Here is a 14,268-nt window from a genome sequence, read left to right on the forward strand (position 1 = left end):
GTGCTTTAGGAGCTGGCCCAGCAGATCTATATCTGGGATTATCTTGGGTCTTGCTCAGGACCAGCACAGCTTCTTATAGCTGGATTGCACTGTCACTGATGAGTCCATCTAATTCATCTCTCACACGTGACGAAGTGTACACCTTAATTTGTGATAATAACAAGCCACAGTAGTTTATCTAGCCATTGTAATTCATTGGTTTTTGTTGTTGTTGTTATTGTTGTTTTTTATAAACCCATTTCTCAAAATCCATTCTTTGGCTCTGCAGTAATTTTGTATGGGGAGTACATAGAGACATACGTTCCCCAAACATGATGATTCAGTTTAATTAAATTGTTCCAGTTTCTGGTGTTACTTGCAGTTGGGGAGTGTCAAATTTTGTGGTAAAGTTGGTAAAAATAATCCTGCCCCTATATGCGGTGTTTTAACAGCGCTGTGCATGTTTGCTCGCCCACACAGCATTCTGTGAAACGATCTGTTACTTGTGAGCAAAATTCTCTGTTTTTGCAAAAAAACGGATCTCTGTTTTTGCAAACCAGATCCAGCCACCCAAAAATGACAGAGATTTCTCAACATCTTTAATGAGGAAGACACGAAGAGAGTTTTTTGGGCTATGTAGACATGGGTGTACACATGTGTGTGTGGTACACGCATATATCAAGCTATGAGCCTTGTTCCAAGTAGGTGTTTGCATACTTCACAAGACTCTTAAAATACCAGACACAGAGCAGTGTATGGGGTTATACCTGATATGCAAGGAAACAAATCTATATTATCAGCTGCATAATAATCTTTATGGTTGACTTTACTGAAAAACCTTAAGGCACCGTGCATGTGATAAACATTTTTACTGTATTTTTACTAATTACTGTAAATTAGATATTGCAAACATATTTTTTTTCAGAGATTAAACCTTTATTTTTTTCTTCCTTGTGGTTCTCATTAGCTTATTAGATGTATTTCAGTTATGACCTTTTTTTTTTTTTTAAGAGAAAGGACTTTTCTTGCCTCTTTTGGAAGGAAGAAATATATTGGAAAAAGAAAAAAGAGAAAGATAAAAGATATATATTCATAGCAGGCTGAATTAGCAGCTTTTCTATGGCCATTTCCAAGTACTTCGTATAAAGGCAATATTTAATATTTTTGTTACCATTTGCATGTTATTCACTTAAAGATTAAATGATATTTTTCTCTCTTCTAATCATTTGTAATGAGTATAACCGTATGTGTTCTTGGTTTTGCTAAGAACTAGCCCTCATCAGGTACTCAGTGAAGCCTCTTGAAGCTCCCAAGTTCAGTCAGTAACATGTTCTGCTGAATTTTAATTTAGGGCAGCATCTGTATACAGCTCATATTTAAGGGCTTCTAAATAGTAAGCAGCTCATAAAATGTTGTCCTCAAGCTTTCCAGAATTACTTTAAAAAAAATAATCAAAAAAACAACCCCCCACAAAAGAAATAACCCTAAATGCTGATATTAATTCACAGTGTAGTTTAGTGCCCGATATTAAATGTTAAGTGCTAGCAGTGAATCTTTGGAGACAGCGTCATATTTTGTAGTCTAAGTACATTCAAGTAGCACAAGGTCTTTCAACACAATTAGTACAGAATATTGAGCCCAACTAGAAATATGGGATTCGTCATTAAATTCAGAGGCTGCTTTATCTCCGTGAGTCTAATCATGTGTGCAGAAGACTAATTGTTAATGGCATAGGCTTTATTGCTCTTAGCTTTCCTCTATTTTAAATGGAATGGTCTGCTTTGTGAGAAATAATTAGGTTTTATTGTTCTACCTGTATTGAGTCTTGTTGATAATCTTATGGTTTTACCAATTCAGATTCAGAGAGCAATTAGCAGTAGTGGAGGTGTTTGCTTTTAAATCACAAAGTATTGTTACTCTTCCTCCTTTTTTTTTCTTTATATTTTTTTAACTATTTTCTTGTGACAATAATAAATGTAGGATCTCTAACTTTTAATGAGAAAATGCCAATAATTAACAAATGAAAAAAAAAATTACAAAAATGGGTTTGCAATAGGTACATTCAAGAATTTTCTGCTGTTGGCACATGCTTTAGTGACTTGTAGGATGCTTCATCACAGAAAATGCAAAGCCTCACAATTTTCAGTGATTTACAAACTCATAGTTTGACCTTGCTTTTTTGGCTGGGTGACTTACGATTACACGTAAAGATTAATTAGCCTTCTGGTACTTGCTCACGTAGAAGAAAGATTTGCTTATCTGTCTCAAGGGTCATTCTCTCTGTCTCAAAGTCTCAGGAGCAGCCCCCCTCTCATGTTTTTTCAGGTTTAGCAAATCTCATTGTTAACATAAGCTGTGGTTTTATATGAAACCAAGGGACTGTGTGTCAGTGACATGTAACAGATCTGTTGCTTGGAGCTTCAGAGCTTGGCTCTTTTGGCATAAATATCAAGTCTCACCTTGTTCACTCATACATCTCAATGATTTTAGAATGAGATTCTTGTCTTGATGCTCAGTAGGGAAAAATAACAATGTGACTGAGAAGTCACTATGAGATGCGTTTCTCTCTGTGCAGGATGGACAGTTTTGTATCATTTGTTCAGGTCTGCATTTCATGTTTCCAAACATATCTCCCATGGGTTGCCAAGGGTGTCTGTCAGCACTGTAGTGTGTGCCCTCGCCACTGTCAGTGCCCTCTCAATAGGATATCTCTAAAACTCCAGGAAAATACATAATGTAAGATATTTTTTCCTTCTTTTACCAAAGCAAATTCTTCAAGAATTTCTGTTTACCCTGTATTAGTAGGTCCAGATACCGATCTAGTGATATCCAAAACTTATTCACCAACTCTTGAGTACATTTTTATTTAGATGTTGTTTCATGCTAAAGACAGAACAGTACAAATACTTATGGGAGTAATTTAAGAAACAACTCTAACGGGGGTTGTTCAGTTGTTAGACCTGATGTTAGATTTACCTTATTATAATGACTATGCTGTGTCTCAGATACTGACATCTATTTACAAATACTTTCATTAAGTTACAGCTTTCCCAGGAAGACGGGGAGCAGTCAAATATTGCAGATATTTGTAAGAAGATTGGGTTCGATCATATGAAGTGGAGACTCTAAGAAATGTATGACTCTAAGTGCGCAGGAGTGTTCTTTAAAATCCCTTGCTGAGCCCAAATGGGCTCATACTTATTTTTCCAGTCTTGAGAAAAAGACCCTGACTTCCTAAAATGCTGCTTTATCCATATGACATAGATTTATCTGAGACCCAAGGCTCATTGGGATCCTCAAGAAAAGTGATGTTTGCCTACATCTCCGTAGCAGTCCTACCCAGCCGAAGCACAGTTGATGTGATGACTGCACAGAATACAATGGCCGAATCAGGACTTGTGAAATTTATACAATATTTCAGTAGATAGAGCACTCATCCAGGCTTGCACGACTGAAACTCTGGGCTCACTGTAGCCTCGGGGAGATCATATTCATATCTTCCATTTCCCACTGGAGCGCCTGAGGTATTCAGCATGGAGAGCATTGTCCATTCCAGTTAACTCTCTGCCATTCTGCTAAAAAAAAAAACTTCAAGCAAGCTGGGCTGAATAGACACAGTCTGTCTGGGGTTCAGTCACTGAGGCAGGCGCCTGGGTTAGCAGAGATCCAGGCCAAGTTCTTCACCCCAGTATGGTCTACACTGCCATTAGGTGAAACGCTCCAAGAGTGGTCCCCAGGGAAGGGCTCAGCACCCAAACCTCTCCTTCTTGCCTGTTATAAGTAGGTGCTTTAACCCCCAGCACCTCTTTGCCTCTAGTTAGTTTGAACATTTGAGACGTTTTTCACAGTCATAGAGTATAGAGAGTGCTTCTGGCCAGAGCAGGTGGCTGGAGCGCTACGAAATGAGTAAATGATGGGAGTTTGAATTCTCTCATGCTGAGAATGGTGTGGAACATTTACCTCTTTCTCTCAGTAGTGTACAGAAGAAAAGTGACTTGTATTGCTTCCTTCTATTATGCTTTTTTACAGGAATGACCCTCACTCACTTTTTTGAAAAGAATGATTTAGGTGCATAAATGTAGTGGTAGAGGATTATTTTGGGACTGGCTGTAGCAATTTAAGAGGTAACCACCGTGCTGCCTTTTTGTCTCGTTACCTTTTCCCTGCGAGTGATTGCTGCTTCCAAAGCAGCCATTCTCGCTCCCTGTCGATCTGGAGACAGCCGGGGTAGCCTGAACCAGCATTAAAGGCGATTTACGCTAATCTGTTTGACTTGGTATTGAACTGGTCTTGAAACATTCACCCAACCTGATAACGGGGCTCTGCTTTGTGAATGGCAGCATCTAACAGGGAGTGTCACACCGACAGCATGGAGCCCACCTGCCGGCTCCCAAAATTGCATCAGGTGCCGGTGCTGCAAATCTCCCTCCAGCGCCAGCAGCCCCAAGTGAGGCACCCATGCCCTGCGGTGGGCTTTATGGTGTTCTCACCTCCTCAGCAGTCTCCGTTAGCTTTTCTAGGTAGTGGTTGGGAATCTCACCCAGAGTGCCCCATTTTCCCACGTGTGCTAACAATATATTTCTTAGAGGGCCACAAGTTGGGTTTGGAAGTCAGGTGCTCAAAATGTAGGTAGTGATATGGACAGAGTGGATGTGGCAAGGTCTTTGTTTGTATTTAGGTCCTTGTTGTTGTTGTTGTTTTTCTTTCATTTATGACATTTATCAGACAATATTTAATAAAAGAAATGAGGAAAAAAATGACCAAACAAATAGGGTTGTTTTATCCCACCAATATGACAGAATAGTTAAATTAATGGCTAAATCTAATTAGGAAATGAAAAATTACAGCTTGTCTGCTGCCAATACTAAAGCCAATGGACTGTGAGATAGAGCTATGGTTATACTCCAAAATTATCTCACCATTGTTGAATCTTAAGGTGGCTTTGCTGCCTGCACTTGGAAATAAAATAATCCTAGCAATTATGGTTTGTAATTTGTGAGTGGTTTGAAATGTAGTGGCTTTTACTATAATAAATGGATTATCGTATGTTGACAAAGTACAGGTTTAATTAACAGTGACAGATAAAGCTCTTGCATTTAGAAGCTGTTTATATTAAAAATTACCTGATAAAAGGTGTTGTGTTTTTTTTTTTTTTGCATTCTAAGTACTCCGTTGTGCATTACCATCTTGATCTGCTACCATATGTATTCATGATTGCATGGATGTGGCTCGGAATCGCAGCAAGTTTTTCTGAGACATTAGACTGTCATAATAACTGATAGATCAATGGCTTGATTTACATATTTATTACGGAGAAACTGCTTGTTTTCATCAACATAACTTACATTTTACGCATCCTTTGTCTAACGTTAATTTGAAAATATTAATTTTCCAGTGACAGCTCTGTGCTCTTCCTGTTTAATCACTTAATTTCCCTTCTACCTGAGAATGACATTCAGTGAAATGAATGAGAAATGATAACTTCAGGATGCCATTGTCCTTACTGACTAAGAGCAAACAGACAGCCCAGGAGAGGTCTGGGTAGTTGTACAAAATATGTCAATCACAGGAGCAAAAGTTAATTACTTTACATTCTTTCTCTTTGCATTAAAAAATTACTTTAAAAATAATTTCCTTTAAATATTTAATTTCCTTTAGGCTATATATATATATTTAGAAAAAAAAGTCATCCAAAAATGCAAAAACTTGTGCCATCTGTCAGAACTACGACTATCGTTCCACTCTGCACATTTGGTTTTTGGCATCATATTCAGCATCATCTGGATGACTGTGTCTTAATCCTTCAATGACAGGACGTTGCAAAGAGGCACTATTGATGGATTGCAGGGAAAATACTCACTGAAGTATTTTCATGAATAAAAAAAAAAAAAGTGGTGGCATTTCTCTGTTTTGTTAATTCTCTAGTTTTCATTAATTTTATCCATCCCTGCAGTTTGAGATAGTAAAGATGCAGAAAAATATATATATGTATAATATATTATATATATTATAATATACGTTTATAGGGTACAAGTAGGTAGAGAAGAAGGAGATGAATGGCAGGGAATGGCCTATGGCTTTCCGTACTGTTGTACTTTGTATGATAGAGCTGAACAGACAAGGTAGTGAGAAAAAAAAATATATTAAAAAGAATTAAAATGAGGAAACAGTAAGAATTTGAAGAGGGTGAAAGTGTGCAACAAAGAGCAGTGCACAAGAACAGGAGTGTACAGGTACAGACAGTAGTCCTGGTGGTGGCCATGGGTTAGTCAATGGTGGTGTTAGCAGGTGCTTAACCCCTAGGTAACACACTCAGACCTTTTAGAAATTGGGAAAGATCCGTAAAGTCATCTTGCGTTTCCATCACTGTTTGTGTCTTTAAAAATTCCTCCCATCAAGGCTCTTTCTTAACACATTTTTTTTTGGTAGCCTTGCTTTAAAATATCGCTATCATCTGCCTGCTGCATCCTGCATCAACACTGGACGCTCAGCCTATTGCCTCGGGGTATCTCCATCACCACCTCCTTCCTCCTTCTTCAGGAATGTAGCACTGCTGCTGCTAGTGAGGATTTTACCGATGTGAACACAACACCTAGTTTGTTTAGCAAATGGATTTTAAGAATGAAAACAGGATTTTGTTCATTTTGTTTTCATATGCCATCCATTTAGCAGATCCATCAGCTGCCTGCTGATAGGGACAGTGGACATGATTGTAGCCTCCGGCCTGTTACTAACTTTAGTTTGGTGAAGGTTCAAGCTAGTTCACTTACTTGGCTTGCCTCTGTGGCATGACTAAAGATCTAAGGGAAAAATGCTTAGAGTCCCAGCATCTGTTAATTTCAGCTATTTAAAGTGCAAATGCAAATCATAGGAAAAAATTCTAAAACCATTTTTGTAGAGGGTTTCCTCCTCTTACTGCTTGTGTCTATATGGAAAATGATTAAAATTATTTTAAAATTCCAAGTTACAAAGCAGCCATTAGAAGATATTTTAGAGTCAACAATTATCCTAACACCTACAATGCAGTAATGTGCTCCCCTGCTGGCAGCATTCAGTGGTGAACTCGGAAATGCCTGTGAGGTGTCCTTCTTCCTGTTAGACAAAACCCCAATGGCTGTATTACATCGCCGTGTGTCAGGGACGCTGAAGTCCCCATGAAAATGCATTACCTCCATAGTTTCTAGAACTGAAGCGGTTTGGTTGGTGTTGTAAGACATAAAATAGATGTTCCTTTATTCTTATTACATACTTTAAAATATTATCTTAAAGTACTCCCTAATAGTTTTCATAATTTTGCCTTGGTTTTGAAAAAACAATGTCTTTGAGTAAAAGTAGATGAAATCCCTTGATAACTAGTGTAGTTACAGAGATTTTCAATTACCAATCTACACGTTTACTGACTTTTCATTTATATCTTTCCTCTAAAATGAAGTTGTATTGTAGGATGAGGTAGATGCATCTTCTGTTTTGGCTTCTCTTCATGTTCTCAAAAATTTGTTGTTCCTTTGGGTGCTTTGGCTGTTGCCTCTCTGCTATCTTTTTTTTTTTTTTTTAAATTGTTCCTCACTGTGAGAACAATAATACATGCCACAATTGCATCCCCCTTATCCCCAAGGCTAACCACTATCTTTCACTAAATATGTAGGTGTTGTGGATGTTTCTTTTTGTTTTGGATATGTATTCATATTTGTGTGTGTATTCCTAAACACATACTAACAAATATGCATATATATTATGGGCTCGTGTCCACATAAAACTATAATGTTGCACCATAATACTATACAGGAATACAAACATGTGACAACACCCTCCATGGTGCAATATTGGAAGTCAATGAAATTGAAGAAATTGCACCATACACACTTCCAAAATGAATGTTATTGATCTGCAAGTATCTGGTGAATAATTTGCAATCGCAGGAGTTCCACAGTAAGCCAAATAAACTAATTACAGAAGTCAGAGGATAAAAAAAAATAAAATTCAAATTTCCAAGGCTGCCAAACTGATGCGGCCAATAGAAACCTAAAAATTTTGGGGGCTGAATTCAGGGATTATGTGAATAACACCTTGTTATAGCCCAATCTTTTCAAAATTTACTAATGCACTTTCAAGCATGTTTTTCAATTAGCTAAATATCACAGCTGCATCTTACACATTGGGAAGTCAGCGTTAGCTCAGCCTCCATGCTGAGAGGCCAGAGGGCTTTTCTGTACAAGGCAAGGGAAACCAACACGAAGCTTTAAGGCGAGACAGTTGATTGCCTTTTTTTATTTGCTACCATTCTTCTTTCTTTTTGGACATGCAAATAACCCCAATTTACATTAAAAATTCATGCAGATAATTTTGACTTCTGTTTATGTCACCATTAAATGTGACCCTTTGTGATTTACAGTTGCAGTTTTAATCTTGAATTAATGTCGCCGCTTGCAATTATTTATCTTTTTAATTAAAAAAAAAAAAAAAAGTAGGAAAGAGAGGCCTCCTGCATTTCTGTCTTGCTGTACAAATGTTTCTACACTGGTTTTGAAGTAAACATCTCGCTGTGGTGATTTGGACTGGAAGACAGAAGAGTGAATGTAATTGCTCGGTTTGTTATGCAGTTGCAAGACCAGGAGAGGGCACGGCCCTGGGAAAAAATTACAGCTTTTTACCTGAGTTGCAGAAGAAGAAATTCATAGAAACACAGAGCTTCAGGATGTAGTCTTTTTTTGTAGAATTATTTTTAGCCTCGCTTTACTTCTTTTGTAGAGATACACTACCTATTTTTATTTTACCATATATACAGTGTGCAGTTATGATTGTCTTTAAAAAGCTGTAGGGTGTGAAATAGAAATACAGATCTATTTTACATTAAAGGGTTCAGAACTGCTTTTCCTGAGGAATTTAAGTGTCCTCGTGACACTGCTATGCTAAAAATTTACTTTTCATTCAGTTTCTATGCCTCTGTATTTGAAATCTTGATAAAGGTTGAAAGTCTAGAGGTGACTGATACAATTATGAATGCAGCAACTGTTTAGTTAATTGGCAGCACTTTGAATAAAGGTACCATTTATAAATTATTCATTGATATGTATTTCGTGATTAATAGGTGGAGCTCGGTTCTTCAGCTCCCTGAAAAGCATATTAGTAAATTCGTAACAGATGCTGCTCTAACAAATTGTTATAAAACACATTAAAACGTGTAGATATAACTAAAGCAATATATATCATTTCACTGTTATTCAGTGTCACTATTTTCTTATATCATTTCTCACGTCAGTATAACACTGAATATAGTAGTTTTTTTTAATAATTTATTTTCTTATGAATAGTATGGGGAATAAATCCAAATTCTTTTGTGAAATGCTAGCCGCATTAAAATCAGTGGTGAAACTTCCCTTTTCGTCACTGTGTTCAAGATTCAAATTTCAGTGTTGTAAATTGGTATGGGTGCCTTGTTCACCCCCTGAAAAGGTTCATAGATTGAACAGCAATATTATAGTTAATGTGTACTAAAGTTACTTCTGTATTGCTACTCCCAAGTCATTCTCATAAAGAAAAAGATTACTTATTTAAGTTTTCAGTGGAAGTTCAAGTCTCAGTTGTGCTCATTCACGATCTTCCTCCTGTGAAATAATTTCCTGTGAAGAAACATCCTTTATGAGTCTCTGAAGTCCCTACAGGCCGCTGAGCTCCGTTTCTTATTGCTCTTCCATCAACAGGGCTGATGGTGGGCAATATTTTCTGTTGTTGTCTGTCTCCATCCTTTGTCTCACAATCATTCGAGTCTGTTGTTGTTTTCTCTGGAGGGGTCTAACCCCACAGCTGTGTGTGCTGTACTCTTTTGCAGTATCCCCGTGAGTCGCTCTGTGAGTAGATGAGTACAGCACATGGATGAGAGCATGGATGAGGTGTTGGTTTGGAAAGTGTCATTACTGTGCTTAATCTGCCTGAATGCATTGAGAATCCAAAAGCCAGTGTTTGCTAATTTGGATTATTTTTGCATGAACATTCAGTTATCAAGGGTACTGAATTAACCTGCTACAAGAACGTGAAAATGTTGCAGGTCAAATAGTTATATTATTTATATGGACTAAAGTCCTGATCACCTTGTTTTAGTCTCTTCTGTGAATACCCAACAACCTTTTCCTGAATTCTTTAACATAAACGTTTTTCTTAGCCATGTTTAGCTTGAAGGGAACTGCTCCTATACCAAAACTGAAGGCAGGGTTTTATCTGAGTCTCCATTTTTTTTTCTCCTACCCATATTATCAGTTGTAATAAAACTTTCCTTGCAGTCCTTATTTCACTTCTATCCTCAGATAGTCCCAAGTAAAGCAACAATTATATTGCATCCAGGGAAAGAGAACGGTGACCCTTTTGTACTTTAATGGCATCTGGCTGTGCCAACACGCAAGCACATGTATACATGTGTATACATGCATACATATGCACATTTATATATTTTTATGTGGTGGCCAAGTGGAAATGCAGACATCTCTGTAAGTCTAGGTCTCTGGTCTGAAAAGTGCTACTGTTGCTTTTGTGAGTGCATTGGTGTGGCACATGGCCAAATACAAGTCATTTTCAACTGTGCTAGTGAAAACATTTTTTTTTTTTTTGGTCATTGTTCAGAGACAGGAAAAGAGTGCCCAGCAAATGGCTGAAGCTGTGAGTCTGAGTGGTGTAGGAATGTTCTCCTCCAAATGCTACTGCTGCTATCTGAAAACCTCAGGGTATCTGTGCATCTTTATTTTAGAGATTTTAATTTCCCCCTTCTACAAGGTTTTATTTTTCTGTGATTTCCAGTGCTCTCCTTACAAGTAGAAATCATTATTTATTTTTTCACCTAAACACACTGCAAAGCTATTAAGGGATTTGAAGCAAACCATGTCCTCTCCTTCTCTCACATCACCACCTGAAATAAACTTCCTAGCATTTAACGGCACTGGGCCTTCCACCTGCACGTCACTGTTATCATCTGCCTGTGCTCTCAGCTGAGGGCCATTCAGCCCTCCCATGCCTGTTACTGCAGGTATTGCTCATTAGGGGTAGTGCATAAATAAGTTGATTTGTCCAAGGGCACTTGGTTTGTGCCTCCCTGTTGCCAGTAGTGTTAATTGTACCTAGGAGTACAGAGTTATACAGCTCTGCTTTCCCAGAGCTGGCTAGTTTGCAGGACAGATGAGAATATCCTGCATCCTACTTCTGGACAGGTTGGTGGGTGCGCAGAGGGCTTGGGAGGTGCTGGGCAGAATTGGTAGAAATAATGTTTAATGGCAGTAGGGATGGTGCTGAATGGAGAGGGAGAAAGGGGAATTTATGTCTGTTTCCATAAATTTTTAGGGATGTCTGTGCTCTAGTACTCTAAAATAACAACCCTGAGCTTTTCATTACTTCTGAGCCCATCTGTGCAAAATGTGCCTCCACCTCCACTTTATTTAATACTTCCCAGACTCTGCATCTGCTGGAAATACTTAGCTCTGCCTAATCAGGGAACAGGAAAATTATTACATTAATGGGGAAGAATAAGAATTTTTACTGTTGATGGGTGCACAGGCTTTCTGAGCACAAGAAAAATGTGGGCACAAGATTAATTAAATTTGGGTTATTTGTTAATCATCCATTTTAATTGGGAATTTTTGCTTGTCCTGTCCTTTGCCTGCCTGCAACTCCCAGATGAGTAATTGCTACGTATCTTTAGAAGGATATCATAGCAACCGAAGCACGGGGAAGGCAATAAATGGGAGAGTCTACAGTCCAGCAGTTTATTTTAGCAGACGTTAATCAATGAAACTGCAGTTCGATCGCAGAGCCTGAATTCATTTCTTGTATTTGATTTTCCCTCCAGCTACCATTACAACTTACTTTTTATTAAATGACTTCTGATGAGCAGATGACTTCAAACTCTTTTCAGACCCATCTCTTCACTGCATTATTGTGGGCTGTAGATTAAACAAAACCTACTGACAGAAGTAAATTTAAGCAGTGTAATTCTATTTTGTGATGCCCCGGTAACTCTTACAGTTACCAAGTACCTCCATGCATTAGCTAAATTTGATATCATCTAGTCTGAAGTGTTAATTTTTTCCCTTGTATGGCTTTATAAAAGGTCTCAAAATAATGAAAAATATCCCCGGCAACATAGGAGTAATGAAAGTCTTTTTCAGCAGCGAAAGGCACAATTTTTTAATCTGCAGTATTCTCTTACCTGCCTTCCTTCTCAAAGGAATTGTATCTTTTGCTTCATATGATTCATGGAGCCACAAGGTTGCAGAAATAGTCAGCTGGGTCTGTATTATTTGTGTTAGTTGATCAAACTTCAGAGTAACCTGACACTTTGAGGTGGTTCTTCTAATTCTTTTGCTAGACCAACTGCCAACAAGATATTTTTTATCCTGCTACAAGGTGACTGATAAAAGTGCTCTCTACATGGAACTGATAAGAAATGAATAATCTCTCAGACAAAATATATGGTCTTTGCAAGAGACAGGATTATCACTTGTGTGAAGTATTAATACTGAGGAATGCAATTGATTGAGGAGAACAAACTTGTGAAACAGCAGTAAGTAGTATAAGGGCTCTTCTACCCTGAACCTACAGGAAGCTATTAGGAAATGGAGAACAGCATTAGAAAAACATAGGTCTTGACTAGACTTGTGAGGAGGGTTTCTCAGGAACATATCTTGCGTGCTGCTTTTGAGAATTAAATTGTATTGAGACTGAGGAAAAGGGATAGTTGTCAAGTATGCTCAATGGAATTCTTTGAGTCATGTGCCAGGTAATACAAGGATCTCTTGTGTGCATTTATATGGAAGCTTTAAAAGTATGGCACCTGAGCCCAGGTGGGGATGAGCCCTACACCTCCTCCCTCATCTGAGCAGTGAGGGAGGAAGTGTAGAGGACTTGTTATCCCTCTGCTGCAGGGGGAAAGAAAAGGCAAGTAGGAATAAGCTTGTTAGAGCCCTGCTCTGGCTGTTGGTGGTTGTCTTCTGGGAATGTTGTGGTACAAATATCTTTATTGGCTGTAGGACAACACCAGAGAAGCAAAGCAGTGAACGTGAACAACTCAACATATGAGCTTTATAAGCAAATTTAATAACATAAAAGCTTCTAATAGTTCTTGTGTTTTAAAACTTGGCTTTAGTCAAATGCATATTTTAGTAATAATACATTGATAGAGATTTATCCTCATCAGAGATGCCCTCTGAGTACCATTTACATAAATACATCCAAAATTCTTTTTAGTTTATACAGGCTTTGTCCATCTCTATTAAACTGCTGTGATTACACTTTGCTTCTTGCTTTCTGACCAATTTAGAAGCAGCAGCATACTAAAGTCAAAGCACTGGCATCATTCTAAAAATGTTTATAACTTCTGTTTACTGAAAAATGAAGAGGGAGCTCTGCAGTAAGAATACATCTCTTTTGAAATAGATGTATTCTATTTTATTTTAAAAGAAAAATGCTAGAACCATGCATGTTGCATAAAAGCAGTTTCACTGCCCTTGTGTTGCTCTCAAGACATAAGGAAAGTTTAAAAGGAATAGAAGCTAACCTACAATAGCAGAGGACAGAAAGTACGATTTGTTGCATGGATCACTTACTCCTCTTAGCTTCTTTACATAAAAAAAAACCACTTTCTAAATGTGCTAAGAAATGTTGTAGTAGTGTTTAAAGAATGTGAAAAGTTATAGGAATTATTGAAATAGCTAATTTCTGCATAATTATTCTTTGTAAGAGTGTAGTCCCAATAATTATGTGATGTTAGCAGTCATAATACGAGAAGGGAGAGCAAATTAGAGGGGTTCAAGATTATATGACCCAATTCCATTCTCTTCAGTTTGGACATTTTTAAGTGTCTTCATCACTGCAGGCTTAATGTTTTCCTGGAAAGCAGTAAGCAGTGTGACCTGTCTATGTGAGGCATAATTCTCTTCTCAGAGAAACTGAGATTTTAAGGAATGAAGATGTTTATTTTTCTTTTGTTATGGTGTGTAGCATTCAAACATCTCTCATCTAAGAGATCTGGTAGTGAGGTCTAAAGTATTTCTTGGATACCATGACAGTTCACAGCCACTCTTCAGCTTTGTGGAACAGCCTGTCCCATGCACAGGTGTCATCTGAAATGGACTTCTTGGTCTCAGACTTCCTGGTGATGGTTTAGATACTGTGGGCTGTTAAACAGTTGGAGGTGAAAAAACACACCTAGCTGTGAGCATGCTATTGACCTATTCCTGTAAATGCTCCTATGCCAAGCATCAGGAAGGAATCCTGGAGAACTTGGGAGTGTAGACTAAATTGACTGCC

At 37.9% G+C, this 14,268-nt stretch overlaps 1 protein-coding gene across 10 annotated transcripts in view; it reads left to right on the forward strand.

Annotated features, from left to right (window-relative positions):
• NLGN1 (neuroligin 1) overlaps positions 1-14,268 on the forward strand; it is a 423,896-nt gene that overhangs the window by 166,758 nt on the left and 242,870 nt on the right. Inside the window, exon 1 of one of the 10 annotated variants that reach the window (XM_068691899.1) lies at positions 4,334-4,604. The exons of the other annotated variants lie outside the window; for them this stretch is intronic. Coding sequence (XP_068548000.1) covers positions 4,349-4,604 — 256 coding nt within the window. The 5' untranslated portion in view covers positions 4,334-4,348. Of the gene's footprint in view, positions 1-4,333; positions 4,605-14,268 lie in introns of those variants that run through there. 10 annotated transcript variants of the gene reach the window in all.

The sequence above is a fragment of the Anas acuta genome, chromosome 9 (genome assembly GCF_963932015.1).
Source record: "Anas acuta chromosome 9, bAnaAcu1.1, whole genome shotgun sequence".
NCBI lineage: Eukaryota > Metazoa > Chordata > Aves > Anseriformes > Anatidae > Anas > Anas acuta.